Consider the following 19,504-nt stretch of genomic DNA (forward strand, 5'->3'; position numbering starts at 1 on the left):
TCGTATTTGTATTTTGAGTATAGTCCAGTTGCAGCTACTTCACATCAAGATCAATAGATAAGATAAATGATTCTCCACAGGGTGCCAAGACTACACAGTGGAGAAAGTACACTTCAACAAGTGGTGTTAGAAAACTGGGCATCCACGTGCAAAGGAATGAAGTTGTGAACTCTTGCTTTTTACCATATACAAAAATTAACTCAAAGTCCAATCTGAGGGGTTTGAAGTGGCGGGGGGGTGGGAGGTTGGGGTACCAGGTGGTGGGTATTATAGAGGGCACAGCTTGCATGGAGCACTGGGTGTGGTGAAAAAATAATGAATACTGTTTTTCTGAAAATAAATAAATTGGAAAAAAATAAAAATAAAAAAAATAAAAAGCAATGATAGTAAATTGCTATGTGCTTTTGGCATGTGACATGGAAGCAGGTCAAAGAACTGAATGACTGGTTCTAATAAAATCTCTTTTTATTACCATTTAAAAAAAATTAACTCAAAATAGATGAAAGATCAAGTATAACCGCTAAATTAAAAAACTTTTAGAAGAAAACAAGGGAAAAGGCTTCATGACATTTGATTTGGCAAGGATTTCTTGGATTTGACACCAAAAGCGCAGGCACCAAAAGCAAAAATAAATGAATTATACTACTCAGAATTGAAAACTGCCTTAGAGGGCACAACAGGATGAAAGGCAGCCGAGGGAATGAGGAGAAAGTATTTGGATGGTTGAAAGGCAGCCTAGGGAATGAGGAGAAAGTATTTGCAAATCATGGTTATTGGTTAATATCCAGATTATACGTGGAACTTCTATTATTCAACAGTAAAGAAACCCAATTTAAAAATGGGCAAAGGACTTGAACAGAGTTTTCCTAAGAAGATTTATGACTAGCCATCAAACATATGAAAAGATGCTTGCTTTCACTAATCATCAGAGAAATGCAAATCACAAACCACAATGAGATATCACTCCATACCCCATTAGGATGTGAGCAAAAAGAACAGAAAGTAACAGTTGTCCCAACAATGCAGAGAAATTAAAACTCTTGTGCACTGTTGGTGTGAATATAATGGTGTTGCAGCCATTGTGGAAAATAGTATCACGGTTCCTCAAAGAATTTGAAATAGAATTACCATGACTCAGCAATCCCACTTCTGGGTATGTATCCAAAATAATTCAAACCAAATCCCAGAGATATGTGCATACTTCTGTTTATCACAGCATTATTTACAATTAAGTTACAGAAACAACCCAAATGTCCATCAACAGACGAATGGACAAAGAAAATGAGGTACATACATCCAGTAGAATATTGTGTAACCTTAAAAATGAAGGCAGTCCTCTCTCATGCTACAACATAGATGAACTCACAGACCTTGTGCTAAGTGAAATAAGCCCGTCACAAAAGGACAATATTGTGGGTTTCATATCTATGAAGTATGTATCTAAAATAGTCAGAATTTTAAAAAAAGAAAAGTATTTGCACAGGGCTGGTAGAGAGGGCAAAGAGAATTGGTGTTTAGTGGATATGGTGTTTAACGTTGCAAGATGAAGATGTTCTAGAATTCTGTGGCACACAATGTGAATATACTTAACACTGCTGAACTATGTACGTAAAAATGGTTCAGATGGTAAATTTAATGTTGGATGTTTTTTACCACAGTAAAAAAAAAAAAAAAAAGAATAAGATGAAAAAACAAAATTGCAGCTCAGCAACTGGTAGTGTCGGAGCCATAACTTGGAAAAAGACAGGTGGAACTACAAGCTGTAAAAACATATTCTATAAGACAGGAAAGTTTTTCCTGAATGTTTTGTGCCATAATAATTACAGAAGACATGAAATGTGTTAAATAAAGTTTAGGTAATAACAAGAGGTAAAGAGATTTAGGGGATCAGAGAACAAATTGAAGGAAAAGAATTGTAACAGAAAAAGGAAATGAAAGCAATTGGAAAAAAATAATTTGAGGAATGACAGTGGAAGTCTAACATAGTGATAACTGTTAGTGTCTCTAAAGGCGCCTGGGTGGCTCAGTGGTTAAGCCGCTGCCTTCGGCTCAGGTCATGATCTCAGGGTCCTGGGATCGAGGCCCACATCGGGCTCTCTGCTCAGCAGGGAGCCTGCTTCCTCCTCTCTCTCTGCCTGCCTCTCTGCCTGCTTGTGATCTCGCTCTGTCAAATAAATAAATAAAATCTTTAAAAAAAAAAAAAGAAGACAACAAAAAATAATAAGATATCTAAGGAAAACTGAACCTGTAATTTAAAAGGACATACCCCAGTCCTAGAGAAAAATTTGTATATTAGAAATCAACACCCAGACATACACTGGTGACAGTACTGAACTTCAGAGAAAAAGAGCACATTGTATGGACATCCACACAGAAGAAGCAAGGCAAAAAAAACAAAATGAAAAATCAGCAAGGAGACAGGCAGAAAGAAAAAAGGCAGGCTAAAAGAAATATAAGTGAGCTTTTATCTTTTAAGTTGATAAAGATAAATTTAAGATGATAAATTTCATCTTTTAAGATGATAAATCAAGAAATACATGTGTAAGTTATAGTATTTTAAATTATAAAAGTTACTTCTAAAAGAATTAAACTAAAAAAAATTAACATATAAAACATCTGAAATATTTAGAAAAATGACAGGAGTCATGGGAGAGTAAAGGGAAGGAAAAAGAAAAAAGTAAATTTGTAACAAAAGAAGAAATACTGGGTGCCTGGGTGGCTCAGTCATTTAAGCATCTGCCTTCAGCTCAGGTTCTGATCCCAGGGACCTGGGTCAAGCCTCGCATCTGGCTCCCTCTTCCCCTCCCCCTGCTCGTATTCTGTCTCTCTCTCTCTCTCTCATCCAAATAAATAAATAAGACCTGAAAAGGAAAAAAATACTATAAAATAGAGAATGGAGAGCATATGAGACTGTGTAAACATTGGGGCACCTGGGCGACTCAGTTGCTTAAGCCTCCGACCCTTGATCTCAGCTCAGGTCTTGATCTTGTGGTTGAAAGTTTGAGCCCCACATTGTGCTCTGCCCTTGCTGTGGGGCATATTAGAAAGAAAACAAAACAAAACAACGCTATATACATTTATGGAATAAATTAATCAATTTTTTAAAAACTCAGATTGGGTTAAAAACAAACTCAGTTTCATGCTGTATAGCAGACACATTAAAAATAAAGTGACTCAGAATCGTTCAAAGTAAAAGGAAAACTAGAGTTATATCAAAAAGAAATTTGGAGACATGATATTAATATAGACAACACCCAAGTGTTGCAGTAATCAAGGAGGAATATTTTTACACTGATTTGCAATCCACTGTGAGGCTATAACACATATGTCAACCATGGATTAGCATAAAAATATGTATAAAATGAAAATGAAAACGTTTTTAAGTGGGGAGAGAGAACATTGCTTGGGGATGGGAGGAATGCAGAACAGACCATAAACTAACAAAACTCTATAGAGAATCTTCGAGAAGAAATGGACACTACAAAATATAGTAGAAAGGCTGAATACCCATGCTTACCTAATGAGAGATGATAGAAATGAAATTGTTTATAAAAAGCATAGTTAAAAATACATCTGAGAATAATGCAAATAATGAGGGTGATCTAATAGATCCGTATAAATGTTTGAATGCTTTAAAAAATCTTGAGAGGGCACCCCAGTGACACAGTTAGTTAAGTGTCTACCTTCGGCTCAGTCATGATTCCAGGGTGCTGGGATCGAACCCTGCATCAGGCTTCTTGCTATGTGAGAAGTCTGCTTTTCCTTCTCCCTGGAGCTTGTGCTTGCTCTCTATCTTTCTCTCTGACAAATAAATAAATCAACAGCAAAATGATATACCAGTTAATACCCACTAGATTAGGTACAATAAAAAAAGTTAGGGAGCACTTGGGGAATGCAGTCTTAGTTAAGCATCCAGCTCTTGGTTTTGGCTCAGGTTGTGATCTCAGGGTCGTGGGATCAAGCCCCATCAGGCTCCACACTCAGCTTGAGATTTTCTCTCCCTCTCCTTCTGTACTTCCTCCACACTTGCTTGCTCCCTCAAATAAATAAATCTTTTTAAAAGGTCAGATAATAAGAAGTGTTATTGAGTTTGTTGAGAAATTGGAATCCTCATATACTGCAAGCGGGAATGTAAAATAATGCAGCAACTTTGGCAAACAGTCTGAGAGTTCATTAAATGATTAAATTTAAAATTACCATATAACCCAGCTATTCTACTCCTAGGTATATACCCAAGAGAAATGAAAACATATATCCACACAAAAACTTATATATAAATATGAATGTTTATATAGAAGCATTATTTATCATAGTCAAAAGGTAGAAACAACCCAATGTCCATTAATGGGCAAATGGATGAAATGTTGTGGCATATACATACAATGAAATATTATTCAGCCATTAAAATGAGTAAAATATCGCTATGTGTTATAACTTACATGAACCTGAAGACATCATGCTAAGTTAAAAGAAGCCAGTCACAAAAGTCTACATTTTATATGATTCCATAATAATTATTGTATTAAGGTCCAGAATATAGACATCTATAGAGACAAAGTAGATCGAGAGGGAGTAATGAGGGGGTAAGATGGGTGATAGCTAAGGGTATATATAGGGTTTGTTCTTGAGGATATAAAAACACTTCTAAAATCAACTGTTGATGGCTGCACACATCTATGAATAGGGTAAAAACCAATGAATTGTACACAATAAACAGGTGAATTGTATGTGCATTACATATCAATAAAGCTCTTTAGAAATGTTCTGTGGGCATCTGAAAAATTTTATTTAAAGATAATTTATTTTTATTTTTTTAAAGATTTTATTTATAAATAGACAAATCATTCCTAGAATATCATAAACCACTGAAAACAACTCAAGAAGTAACAGACAGTCTGAATGGACTGAAAATAAATGATGAGTTTGAGTTAGTAATTTTAAAAAATTACCTACAAAGGAAAGTTCAGGCCCAGACATCTTCACCCTTGAATTCTACCAACATTTAAAGAATTAAAACTAATTTTTTACAAGTTCTTCTAAAAAATAAAGAGAAGGGAACACTTCTCAATTCATCTTATAAGGCTAGTGTTACCCTGACAATAAAATCCAACAGACATGACAAGAAATTAGACTGAGATCTCTTATGAATATGAACACAAAAAGCCTCAATAAAATACCAGCAAACTAACATCTAATAACACATAAAAAATATTATATACCTTCAGCAAGTGAGATTTATCCCACAAATACAAGATGGGTTCAATATCTCAAAATCAATCAACAAACTAAAACACAAACTCACTTGATCATCTCAAAGTCACAGAAAAAGCATTTAACAAAATCCAACCTCCTCTTTCCCCCACTTTGTTGATAAAGACTTCAACAAACTAGGAATAGATGGGAACTTCCTCAATCTGGTAAAGGGCATCTATGAAAAATCCACAGCTAAAACCATACTGTGTTTAACACAGAATGTCAGCAGTACCTGAGTGGCTCAGCTGGTTCTGCCTTTGACTCAGGTCATCATCCCAGGGTCATGGGACTGAGCCCCGCATCAGGCTCCCTGATCACTTTCTAGATCTAGAATGCTAACATTAGTTTTATATTTATCAGTAATAATTTGGTTCTCTATTTCATTTTTTATATGAGTCTTCTTAGTTTTTTCCCTTGGTTGATCTAGTTAAAGTCTGTCTATTTTGTTAATCTCCTGTGAGAACCAGCCTTTGGTTTTGTTTTTGTCCTTTTTTATTCTCTATTTCATTAATTTCTGCTCTGATCTTTATAATTTCCTTCCTTCTGTTTGCTTTAGTTTTAGTGTGCTCTTTTTCTAATTCTTAAGGTGGAAGTTGAGGGTTTTTTACTTGAGATCTTTCTGCTTTCTTTTTATAGGCATTTACAACAATAAATTTTCCCAAGGTATAGCTGTACCTGGGGCATCTGGGTGGCTCATTTGGTTAAGTCTCCCAGCTTTTGGTTTCTGTTCAGGTCTTGACCTAGGGGTCATGGGATCAAGCCTTGCATCAGACTCCTCACTCAGATTTATTTGTCAGAGAGAGAGAGAGAGCACAAGCAGCAGGCAGAAGCAGGCTCCTCGCTGAGCAAGGAACCTGATGTGGAATTCTATCCCAAGACCCTGGGATCATGACCTGAGCTGAAGGCAGACACTTAACCCACTGAGCCACCCAGACATCCCTCAAAACTATCTTCTAGGGGCGCCTGGGTGACTCAGTGGGTTAAAGACTCTGCCTTCGGCCCAGGTCATGATCCCAGGGTTCTGGGATCGAGCCCCACATTGGGCTCTCTGCTTCTCCCTCTCTCTCTCTGCCTGCTGCTCTGCCTACTTGTAATCTCTATCAAATAAAATCTTAAAAAAAAAAAAAACTACTAACACTTATCAGAGTTGACATGGCAGTTAAACATCTTCAGGTCCCAAAAACAGGGTGAAAGCAGGAATGCACATAGAGATAATTAAGCACTAAAGCAGACTGTCATCCTAAGGTTTCAGCTGAATTCTGTAGATCTGGGATTTTTTTTCTTTTTGTTTTGTGGTGAGCAACAAAGCAGTTTATTGAGTGATAGTGATATTGAGCAATGGTACAAAGCTCCCAAAGAGAGAGGGGACCTGAGAGGGTTGCCCTGGGATTTAATTTTAATGTCTACATGAAGTTGGGAACAAAATATAGAACTTAGGGCACACTGATGGTGGAAAAGTCCTTCTTGGGTTTCCAGTAGGCTGCAATCTAAGTAAAATAATAAGAAATAAACACATCCGTGCAAAAGAATAAAACTAGGAAGTTCTCCTGTCTCAACCTTGGTAATGAGTTCAGGGAAAGAAGGCAGTGGCAAATTTACCCTGAAATTTGTAACTGCAGACCAACTTTTTGCACTGGTACGATTTATTTGCAATGGACTACGTGTTATCTGAAAATTCTCCAGCCCAGAATTTTATTTAAAATGGCCCTAGCTTCGTAGTGCCAACTCATATGCCTGAAGGCTGAAGAAGATACACATCTCTCTGAAGAAATTTCAACTGGGACCTCAAAATATTCCCCCAAATACCAAACTCATAAGCACCATGAGTGAAAAAGCATAAAAAGTAAAAATTAAAAGCAGAAATGAAACCCACAAAAACATATTTTCAGGGCTCCTGGGAAAATAGGTTGATTCTACAGTTAGAGCAAAAAATATAGAAGAAGAGCCAGGAGCGTCTTTAGTGCTGGAAAGTTAGAAAACCTGACAATGATAAGTATGCCAAGGGGACACAAGGGCCAAGTAAAAGAGCTGCCAGTAATGAAAGTTGCCACAAGTTGAGCAGCATAGTAATACTGAATGATAACAAAGGGTAAATATTTTGTTAACCTTTTTTAAGAACCAACCTTTAGTTTCAGTTGTTTTTGTCCTTTTTTATGAATCCATATTAATATATATAAACAATTAAAGAAATCAATAGATAATGGGAGCAAATAGATAATTCTGTGCGGAATTCCAGATGTCTGAATATGTATGGAGTATATAGACACTCCACCCTTAAGGAGACAGAGCATAACTCCTTCCTTTTTAAGAGTGGATTGCTCAAAGTAAACTCCTTCCCAGCAGTTTGGCATAGGAAGGGGACAGAAGTTAAGTTCATAGTGAGGAACACTGACAAATAACTACCTCAGCCAGGTAGTCAAAGTTAACATCAACAGTGATAAGTCACGCTGATGGTATGTTCCCTTAATATGTGATAAGAATGGCATTTTAAAGTCTTCCTCCCCAAAATGTATGACACCAGCCTAGTTGTAAGAAAAACATCAAAAACCCAAATGAACATTCTATGAAATATTTGATCAGTACTTCTCAAAACTGTCAGGGCCATGAAAAACAAGAAAAATTGGGGGAACTGTCACAGACCAGAATAACCTAAGGAGATATGATAATTAAATGTAATGCAATATTTCTGTATGGGATCATGGAATAGAAAAAGAACATTAGGTATAAACTAAGGAAATCAGATAGTGTGTAGATCTTGGTTAATAACAATCCATCTTTATTGGTTCATTAAACGTAAAAAAAGTGCTACATTGATGGAAGGTGTTAATAATAGAAGAAACTGGGCATGAATTATAGAAAAGTATTTGTACTGTGTTCACAGTATAATACAATAGACTAAACTATTCTAAATCAAAAGGTTTAAACAAGTCATGCGTAGTAAAAAAAAATCAGGCATGTTGTGATGAGCACTGGGTATAATACACAATGAATCGTTGAACACTACATCAACAACTAATGATGCACTATATGTTGGCTAACTGAACATAATTAAGAATAATATAAATAAACATGCATCCATATGGATTTTAAAACAGATAAGATACATTATTCATTGATTAGATAATAAGAAAAGGGGAGGCTGTTCTTTATAGTACAGTGCCAACTAAATATAGGAGGAAAAATAGAGTTAGAAAATCTTCTTAGTAATAATAGATTTAAGCAAGAATCATCAGTGGATGATAAAACCAGTGAGTGAAAACTTACCGGGGAGAAGGGTATTTTATTCAGCCTCAAGATATCCCGCAATATCTTCCCACATTGCTCATTAATTCCAAAGGGGAAAATGTTAACCTTTGCAGTAGAGAACTTTGGACATCAAAATTAACATCCGCCAGTAATAAGAAACATTGAAATTGAGTACTTCACATGCAATGTACTTAGGACACATCACTCCTATAGAACTGTTCAAAATGCATAACTTTAATCACAGTGAAACTCACAGAAACTCAAATTGAAGGACTCAAAGGATATTCAACAAATAACTGGTCAGTCCTCTTTAAAAATGTAGGTGTTGTGAAGAACAAAAGCTGAGAAACTATCCTAGATTAAAAGATACTAAAGAGACGTGGCAGCGAAATGTAGTCATGATCCTAGATTGGACTCTAGCCCAGGGAGAAAAATTACTACAAAGAACAGTTTGGGGAAAATTGCTGAAATTTGAACATAAACCACTTTAGTATCATATCAATGGAAAATTAGATGAGTTTGATAATGGTATGTAAGAGATTACTTATCTTTCTAAGGTATACATCCTATAGTAGTGGATAGGCAAGGTGAACCTTTTTATTTTGAGGTAGTTCCACTTGTTTATTTTTGGTTTTGTTGCCTGTGCTTCTGGGGTCATATTCATGAAATCATTTCCAAGATCAGTGTCATGAAGTTTTTCCCTTTGTTTTCTTCTTGGAGTTTTATAGTTACAGGTCTTACATGTAAGTCTGTAATCCATTTTGAGTTGATTTTTTAAGATTTATTTATTTGGGAAAGAGAGAGAGCATGAGCAGGGGAAGGGACAGAGGAAGAGTGAGAAGCACACTGACTCCCTGCTGAGCAGGGAGCCTGACATTGGCTTCCATCCCAGAACCCTGAGATCATGACCTTAGCCGAAGGCAGACGCCTAACCAGCTGAACCACCCAGGCACCCCATGTGTTGATTTTTGTGTATGACATAAGGTCAGGGTCCATTTCATTCTTTTGCCTACAGATACCTAGTTTTCTAACACCATTTGTTTAAGAGGCTGTTCTTTCCTCTCTGGGTATTCTAAGCACTCTGATTGAAGATCAGTTTATAATAGTTGGGTAAACTTATTTCTGGGCTCTCTGTTCTTTTGGTCCCAAGTAACTTTTCCTACCTTATTTTATCTACTGCCTTTACTTTGCAAATTGTATAACCACATAAACTGAATGTTTACACTCAACTGTTTGCTTAATGCTTCCTGCTTTTATGCCTTTGCTCATGCTACTTAATGAAACAAGGGGAAAGGCCAGCATGATTGGAATATAATTATCAAGAAGGATAGTAATGCATGGTGAGATACCTGTACACCTTATTAAGGAGTTTGAGTTTTGTTCTAAGAGTAAGAGAAAGTTGTTAAATAGAAAATGGTAGGTCTAATTTACATTTTTGAAGATTACTGTTTGAAGAACAGATTGGAAGAAGACAAGAGTGACTGCCTTTATTTCTTTTTCCCCTAATTACTCTAGCCAGGACTTCTAGTAGTATGTTGAATAAAAGTGGCAAGAGTAGGTATCCTTGTCTCGTTCCTGATCTTAAGGAAAAAGCTTTCAGTTTTTTACCATTGAGTATAATGTCAGTTATGGTCTTGTCATGTATGACCTGCATCATGTTGTCGTCGATTCCTTCTATACCTATTTGTTGAGAGTTTTTGTCATAAGTACATATTGAATTTTCTCAAATACTTTTTCTGCATCTCTTGAGATGATATATTATTTTTATCCTCCTTTTTGTTAATTTGGTGTATCACATTGACTGTGGATCTTGAACCATCCTTGAATCCCTCCAGTAAATTCCACTTGATGATGATGTATGATCCTTTTTATATATTGTTGAATTTGGTTTGCTGATATTTTTGTTGAAGATTTTTGCTCCTGGGTTCATTAGGAATATTAGCTTGTAATTTCCTTCTCTTCTAGTGCCCTTGTCTGGGGTCAGGGTAATAGTGGTCTCATAAAATGAGTTTGGAAGTGTTCCCTCCTCCTCGTACTTTTTGGAAGACTTTGAGAAGATTTTGTATTCTTTAAATAAGTAGTAGAATTTACTAGTGGAAGCCGTCTGGTTCTGGGCTTTTATTTGTTGGGAGGTTTGAGAGTCTTTTTATACTTTAGCTATAAAAACAGATGCATCTATCTTATTGTAGTCTGGGGAAATTGTCTTAGGGATTCTCAGAGTAAAGAAAATTCTGGTTGCCAAAAATCTATACAGTGGGCGAAAAGGATCCCATAGTCACAGTTATTACTTTGTTGCATATCTATCTTTGTTTCCTCATATGACTTAGAACTCCAGAAACGGGTATATTAGTATTTACAGTTAGGGTTTATAATTGTAAGATGTTCTTATATCTAAAAATGCCTGTTTTATTAAAGAATAATGGCTGTCAGAAATTGGAGATGAAGATGGTAAATTTTAAGTTGGGTATATTTTACCACAATAAAAAAAAAAATTGGGAGGAAACGTAAAGATGGTTCAGAGAAAGGAATTTTAAAAGCCTCTAAGTCATATGAAGAGGTTTTTTTTTTTTAATCCCACCTGTTTAATTACTGATGATGAAAATGAAGTCTCAGATTTCTTAACTGAAAATAAGGTTAACAGTACCTCTCTCTCAGTTTTATCAATAAAATTGAATTAAAAGGAAAAAGACAGATACAGAGCATATATCATAATACTCTGCATGTAGCAGGTAGTAAATGCACAGCAGTTGCTGTTACAATCCAGAGAACTAAACTGCCTTCCTAAGGTCACACAGCCAGTCTGTGGCAGAATCTAACCTACAATACCAGTCTCTTGACCCTTAGTCCCTTGAAGTTTTATTGTGTCAGTCTGGCCCATAGGCGTATGGCTAGAATCCTTTGTGGAGGCAGCTAATTTCCTGAAACTTTATATAAAACTTTCCTTAGGTCTCTGTTCTGTATCTAGAGAAATTAAGTGTGACTACCATTTCTAAAGGGAATGCAGACATTTTGAAAGTCTTTCAGAGTCTTCTCCTTTCTCCTTTTCAGAGTCCAGATGTCATTCAGAATTTGAAAATACTACCCATTCTGTCTTCAGGTCAGCCAAGTTTTACTTTCATCATCCAGTGCACCTACCAAGTGATCAAGATTTTTGCCACGAATCCTTAGGAAGGAGTGTTTTCATGAGACATTCTTGGAAAGATTTCTTTCAGCATCATCCAGACAAACAAAGAGAACACACTCGTCTTCCTTCACCTCACCAAAATGTGGAAAAGACAAAGGCAGATTATACCAGAATAGAGAGCCTCAGTATCAATGTAAACTTGGAAAACGAAGTGATGCATACTGCTAAAAGTCGGGCTAAAGATTATCCAAAAAGTGACAAGCTAATTAATGATCAAAAAAAGGATCATAAGGTCACCCCAGAGCCAACAGCTCAGCACAGCGTGAGTTTGAATGAACTCTGGAACAAGTATCAGGAGCGACAGAGGCAAAAGAAACCTCCTGAGTTCAGTGACAGGAAAGAACTGTCCTTGGTGGAACGACTTGATCGTTTGGCTAAACTTCTTCAGAATCCCATCACGTACTCTCTCCGGACCTCCGAAAGCACACCAGATGATAGCAGAGGAGAACGAGATGTTAAGGAATGGAGTGGTAGACAGCAACAGCAGAAAAACAAGCTTCAGAAAAAGAAGCGGTATAAGAGCCTAGAGAAATTCCATAAAACTGCAGGAGAGCTTAAAAAAAGCAAGGTGCTTTCTACTCATCAAGCTGGGAAACCCAATCAGATTAAAATTGAACAGATTAAATTTGATAAGTATATCCTGAGAAAACAGCCAGGTTTTTATTACAGAAACAACACTTCTTCAGATTCTAGACCCTCAGAGGAGAGTGAGCTGCTTACAGACACCCCCACCAACATTGTTTCTACCACCACTTCTCCAGTGGAATCAGATATGTTGACCCAAACGGACAGAGAGGTGACTCTGCATGAGAGGAGCAGCTCTATTTCCACCATTGACACTGCCCGACTGATCCAAGCTTTTGGCCAAGAAAGAGTTTGTCTGTCACCCAGGCGAATTAAATTGTACAGCAGCCTCACCGACCATCAGAGGAGATTCTTTGAGAGGCGGAACAAGAAGAACAAGAAAGCACTAAATACGGCTCATCCCCAAATGACTTCTGAGCACACCAGAAGGAAACACATCCAGGTACATGGCTACAAATTCCATCTGGCAATGTGACTGCCTTTTTCATGGACTCTTTAGTTAAGCTTTGCACACAGGTGAAAAGAAAGCCAATTGCCCTTTCCTCACTATAACGTTTCTTACCAGCTGGAAAAGAGTGAGAAAGTGTAGTACAGTGCTATTGTGAGTTGTCATTCTTTTCATCGACACTCAGTTACGACTTACCCTTTGGATGAAGGGCTTTGCTACTAAATGCTTCAGAATCTGCAAAGTAAACCCCTGACACAGGGGACCGCCAGTGTCGGATGTTCTCCATTCCGACCAATAGTGCCTGGCTTTTTTTTATTCGTTCTTTCCTGTCTTTCAAGAAAATTTGAGGTACTTTTAAAAACATACACAGATACATACCCATATATACACTCACATAGATACATAAGTAATACAGTAATGATTTTTTTGAGTAAATGAAGATTTAGAATGGTAGAAAATTAAACTGAAGCCAGGGAGGGGTGAGCTACAACATGATTCTTAAAAATAAATAAATGATGAAGGCTTGGTAGTGATGGGAAGACAAGTTGAAGCCAGAGGAGAAGTCAATCAATATACCTATGGATATGGTTGCCGGAAGTAAGCCACAACTTTCACTCTATGTTTTCTCGCAGTTGGTGTTGCTAGAATTTTGTCATCAATTACATAAGCCTGTAATATAAAAACAAACTAAATATTCAAAAGCGTTACAGATATTTAAGACCTGAGAGAAATTTTTCTCATCTGTCCTCATAAAGAAGGCACCATGGTGTATAGAACAGCCTTCAACAGCATCCTTACAAGAGATTCGGTAACAACACCCATAAGGTTACTATGACCTTAGGTTAGGGAGTTCGGTCAAGGTACATTTCCAGGGGTCAGCAAGTGCAGAGTGTTACTTTAACCCAAGAATAAAATTTAGGGTATCTAGAGCAGAGCTCTCCAAAGAAGGACGCTTGCAGAATGGGTCAGTAGAGTATAGAAAGAGAGGTGTTTAAAAAAAAAAAAAGTTAGGTGTATATTTTTCTCAACCTTTAAAAATGTATATTTCTCTATATCTTTTATAATATATGAGTACAGTCATAATTTATAACTTATAAATATCTACTTTGGTAATTTGTGCTCAAAGATACTTCATCCATAGGACTGCATGATCAAAAAATTTAGAGACTACTTGTCTAGAGGAAAGGAGGCACAAGACATTCAGATAGTTTGCCATAAATATTTCTCATAATTGAGTTTTGGTAGGTATTAAATGATAATGATTTACATTTACATGTGTAAATGGTACAATATGACCTTTTTTTTTTTAAAGTAGGTGAAGAATTGGGAATGATATGGAGGAAGGCTTTTTGTTCCATTAGAGGAGATACGGGGAAAAAATCGTGGTAGAGGGTTTTTTGTGTGTGGTGAAACACACACTTTACATAAAGCTTACAATTTAACCATTTTAAAATATACAATTCAGTGGCACTGAGTTTCACAGTGTTTTACATTAGCACCACAGTCTGGTTTGTGTACTCTTTCATCCCTCTAATGGACACTTCATAATCATTAAGCACTCACTCTCTGGTGCCTGTTCTGTGTATTTCATATAAATGAAATGATACAGTATGTAACCTTTATGTCAGACTTCTATCACTTTAGCGTATTTTTGAGATTCATCCATGTCCTAGCATGTATCAGTACTTTATTGCTTTTTATGGCTGGATAATATTTCATTGCATGTACATATTACATTTTATTTATCCATTCATCTGTTCATGGACATTGAGGTTGTTTCCATCTTTTGGCTACTGTAAAAGAGCAGATAGGAACATTTGTATGTAAGTTTTTATTTATTTAAACACCTATTTACAGTTCTTTTTGGGTATATACTTAGGAGTGGAAGTATTGGGCCATAGGGTAATTCTGTGTTTAGCTTATTAATTAATTATCAAACTGTTTTCCGCAGAGGATACACCATTTTATATTCCCACCAGCAATGTCTGAGGGCTCCCGTTTCTCCATATTCACCAGCACTTTTTATTTACTTAGTTTTATGGTATTTTGTTGCCATGCTAGTAAGTATAAAGTGGTATCTCATTCTCGTTATTTTAATTGTGGTTTTGATTTGCCTTTCCCTTTCCTAATAGCTAATGACATTAAACATCTTTTTGTTTGCTTTTTGGCCATATATATGTTCTTTGGAGAAATGTCTGTTCAGGTGTTTTCCCACTTAAGTTGTTTATCTTTTTGTTTTTGAATTGCAAGAATTTTTTATATATTCTGGATTGTAGATTCTTTTTTTTTTTTTTAAGATTTTATTTATCTATTTGACAGAGACACAGTGAGAGAGGGAATAAAACCAGGGAGAGTCAGAGAGAGAGGAGCAGGCTTTCTTTAGAGCAGGGAGCCCAATGTTGGACTTGATCCCAGGACCCTGGAATCATGTCCTGAGCTGAAGGCAGACACTTAACAACTGAGCCACCCAGGCACCCCTGGATTGGATTGTAGATCCTTATTGGATATGTAATTTGCAAATATTTGCTCCCACTCGCTGGGTTATCTTTTTACTTGCTTATTACTGTCCTTTGATGTGTAACAGTTTACCTTTGATGAAGTCCTATTTTTGCTTTTGTTGCTTGTGCTTTTGTTGTTTTATCTAAGAAACCATTACCAAATCCACAGTCTTGAAGATTTATCTCTATATTTTCTTTTAAGACTTTTATACTTGTTAGCTCTTCCCTTTGCATATTTGATATATATTGGGTTAATTTTTGTGTATGATATGACTTCATTCTTTTCCAAAGGGATATCCAGTTGTCCTAGCACCAGTAGTTAAAAAGACTTTTCTTTCCCCATTGAATGGTCTTGGCACTTTTGTCAAAAATCAATTGACAGATTTGAAGGTTTGTTTCTGAGCCCTCAGTTGTATTCCTTTGATCTGCGTGCTTATCTGTATTCGATTACTGCAGTATTTTTGATAACTATATCTTTGTAGTAAGTTTTAAAATTGAGATGCATGAGTTCTCCAATTTTGTTCTTTTTCAAGACCACTTTGGCTATTCAGCTCCCTTGTATTTCCAAATGAATTTCAAAATTAGCTTTTCCATTTCTGCCCAAAGTTCATTGAGATTTTGGTATTAATTGCTTCAAATCTGTAGATTGGTTTAGTGTTTATTCCCATCTTAACATTAAGCTTTCCAGTCTGTGAATACAAAATGCCTGTCAATTTATTTAGGTTTTTAATTTCTTCTAGCAATGTTTTGTAGTTTTCATTGTCCATGTCTTGCACCTTCATGGTTAAATTTATTCGTATTTGATTTTCTTGTTCTCTTTCTTTTTTCTTAATTGTGGTAAAACACATATAATTTATCATCTTATCCATTTGTAAGTGTGCAGCTTGGTGGTACCACCATATCACTGTGCAAACATTGCCATCTTCCAGAACTCTTTTTCATCTTGCAGAACTGAAACTCTGTACCCACTCAAATAATTCCTCATTCCACCTTATGCTCAACCCCTGGCAACCACCATTCTGTTTTCTGTCTCTGTGAATTGGACTACTCTAGGTACTTCATATAAATGAAATCATATATTATTTGTCTTGTAGGGTGATTTCATTTAGCAAAATATCCTCAAGTCTCATCTATTATGTAACATGTAATGGGATTTTCTTATTTTTGAAGGGTGAATGATAATCCTGTGTACGATGTGGCACATTTTGCTTATCCATGCAACTATCTATAGGCAGTTGGGTTACTCCATCTTTTGACTATTGTGAATAATGTTACTGTGTGTGTAAATGGTGTTTGCAAATATCTGGGTGTGCAAAAATATGGGTGTGCAAATATCTGTTCAAGAGCCTGCTTTTAATTTAGGGGGTATATAGTCAGAAGTGGAATAGCTGAATCATATGATAATTCTATTTTTAATTATTTGAAGAGCCACCATACTGTTTTCCACAGCAGCTGCACCCATTTTACAGTCCCGCCAACAGTGCACAAGGGTTCCAATTTCTCCACATTCTTGCCAACACTTGTTATGTTTTTTTAATAGCAGCCATCCTAAGGGGCGTGAAGTGGTATGTCATTGTGTTTCGATTTGCAGTTCCCTAATGATTAGTGATGTTGAACATCTTAATGTGCTTATTAGCTATTTGGATATCATCTCTGGACAAATACCTATTCTAGTCCTATGCCTGTTTTTTACTCGTTTGTTGTTGAGTCATAGGAGTTCTTTATATATTCTGGATGTTAGCCTCTTCTACCTAATTTGTAATATTCTTTCTTACTCTGTGAATTGCCTTTTCCTTCTGTTGATTTTGTCCTTACATGCACAGGCATTTTTAGTTTAGATGTAATCCAGTTTGTCTATTTTTGCTTTTGGTGCCATATCCAGGAAATTATTGCCAAATGCAATGTCATTAAGATTTTATTCTGTTTTCTTCTAAGAGTTTTTAATCCATTTTGAGGTAATTTTTTGTATATGGTGCAAAGTAAGGCTCCAACTTATTCCTCTGCATGTGGATATCTAATTGTTCCAGCCCCATTTGTTGAAAAAAGACTTCCCCATTGAATGGTCTTGACACACTTACCAAAACTCATTTTACCATATATGTGAGGGTTTATTTCTGGGATTTCTATTCTGTTGGCCTTTATGTCTTTCTTTATGCCAATACCATGCTGTCTTGGGTTTATTGTATATTGGTAATAAATTTTGAAATCAGAAAGTGTCAGACCTACAACTTTTTCTTCTTTTTCAAGAGTGTTTTGGCTATTCAGAGTCCCTTGAAATCCCATATTAATTTTAGTAAAGTTTTTTTTTTTTAAAGATTTTATTTATTTATTTATTTGATAGACAGAGATCACAAGTAGGCAGAGAGGCAGGCAGAGAGAGAGGGGGAAGCAGGCTCCCTGCTGAGCAGAGAGCCCAATGTGGGGCTCGATCCCAGGACCCTGAGATCATGACCCGTGCTGAAGGCAGAGGCTTAAACCACTGAGCCACCCAGGCGCCCCTAAAGTTTTTCTTTTTGATGCTATTTTAAGTATAATTGTTTTCTTAATTTCATATTTACATTGTTTACTGCTAGTATATAGGTACATAATGAATTTTTGCATGTTGGTTTTGTAACTTTACTGAATTCATTTGTTAACTCCTAACAGTTCTCTTGTGGACTCTTTAGGATTTTCTGCATACACGATCATGTCATCTGTGAATAGAGATAATATTACTTCCTCCTTTCCAATGTGGGTACACATTATTTCTTTTTCTTGCCTAATTGGCCTGGCTTGAATTTCCAGATCAACAGTGTCAAACAGAAGTGGCAAAAGAGGACATCATAGTCTTGTTCATGATCTTAGAAGAAAAGCATTTAGTCTTTCACCATTGAGAATGATGTTAGCTTTGGGTTTTCATACATGATTTTTATCCTGTTAAGGAAGTTCCCCCTTTTTTTCTTCTTTGTTGAGTAATTTTAACATAAAAGGGTTGTGGTATTTGCCAGGTGCCTCGGCGTCTACTGGTATGATCACATGTGTCTTTTATTCTATTAATATGGTATATATTGATAATCATGTATTGAACCAACCTTGCATTCCTGTGATAAATCCTTAACTGTTCCTTTGTCTTGATATATAATTCTTGTAATCTGCTGCTAGACTCACTTTGCTAGAATTTTGAAGAGTATTTTTGCATCTCTATTTCTAAATGATAATTAACCTATAGTTTTCTTGAGGTACGTTTGTCTGCTGCCTCATAGAATGAGTTAGGACGTTGTTCCCTCATCGTCTATTTTTTGGATGAGTTTGGGAAGATCTAGTGTTAATAATTGATGCTTTCTTTAAATGTTTAGTAGAATTCATTAGTGAAGGCACTAGTCGTGCATTTTTCTTTGGGGGAAGGTTTATTGCTGATTCAATCTCTTTGTTGTTTAAGTCTACTCAGATTTTGTTTCTCCTTGAGTCAGTTTTTATAGTGTCTGTGTTTCTAAGTATTTATCCACCTCTGTTGTTTTCTAGTCACTATTCCATTTATCTCCACTCTAATCTTTATGATTTACTTCTGCTTCCTTTGGGTTTAGTTTGTTCTTTTTTTCCTAATTCCTTACAGTTTAAAGTTAGATTATTGATTTGAAATTACCATTTAATGTAAGCAATGAATCACTAAATTCTACACCCGAAACAGATATTACACTGTATGTTAACTAACTGGAATTTAAATAAAAACTTGGAAGAAAAATTATGAAATTATTATTCTTTTTCAGTATAGGTGTTTACCACTACAAATTTCCTCTGAGTACTGCTTTTGTAGATAAGAAGTTTTTTCTAAATTCAGCCTTTACTGCATTCCAAAGTTTTGGTATGTTTTCATTTCATTCATCTCAAAGTATTTTCTAATTTCCCTTGTAGTTTCTATTTTGACCATTAATAGTTTGACCATTTAATACCACACTTTTGTTTTCCAAATTTCTTTGTTATTGATTTCTAGTTTCAGTCCACTGTGGTCAAAGAATAAGCTTTGTATTATTTCAGTCCTTTTAAATTTATTATGACTTGTTTTATAGCCTAGCATATGGTCTCTTGTGGAGAATTTTCACGTGCACTTGAGAGGATTGTGCTGTTGTTGGTTGGAGTGTTGTGTATATATCTATTGAGTCTAGTTGGTTTATAGTGTTATTCAAGTCCTCTGTATCCTTACTGGTCTTTTTTTTTTCAAGATTTTGTTTATTTATTTGACTGACAGCGATCACAAGTAGGTGCAGAGAGAAAGGGGGAAGCAGGCTCCCTGCTGAGCAGAGAGCCTGATGC

The 19,504-nt window shown here is 36.0% G+C and overlaps 1 protein-coding gene across 6 annotated transcripts in view; it reads left to right on the forward strand.

The window, feature by feature from the left end:
- ALMS1 (ALMS1 centrosome and basal body associated protein) overlaps positions 1–19,504 on the forward strand; it is a 214,362-nt gene that overhangs the window by 165,339 nt on the left and 29,519 nt on the right. For all 6 annotated transcript variants that reach the window (XM_044261390.1, XM_044261388.1, XM_044261389.1 and 3 more), the window contains one exon: positions 11,548–12,710. In XM_044261390.1, coding sequence (XP_044117325.1) covers positions 11,548–12,710 — 1,163 coding nt within the window. The remainder of the gene's footprint in view (positions 1–11,547; positions 12,711–19,504) is intronic.

The sequence above is a fragment of the Neovison vison genome, chromosome 8 (assembly GCF_020171115.1).
Source record: "Neovison vison isolate M4711 chromosome 8, ASM_NN_V1, whole genome shotgun sequence".
NCBI lineage: Eukaryota > Metazoa > Chordata > Mammalia > Carnivora > Mustelidae > Neogale > Neogale vison.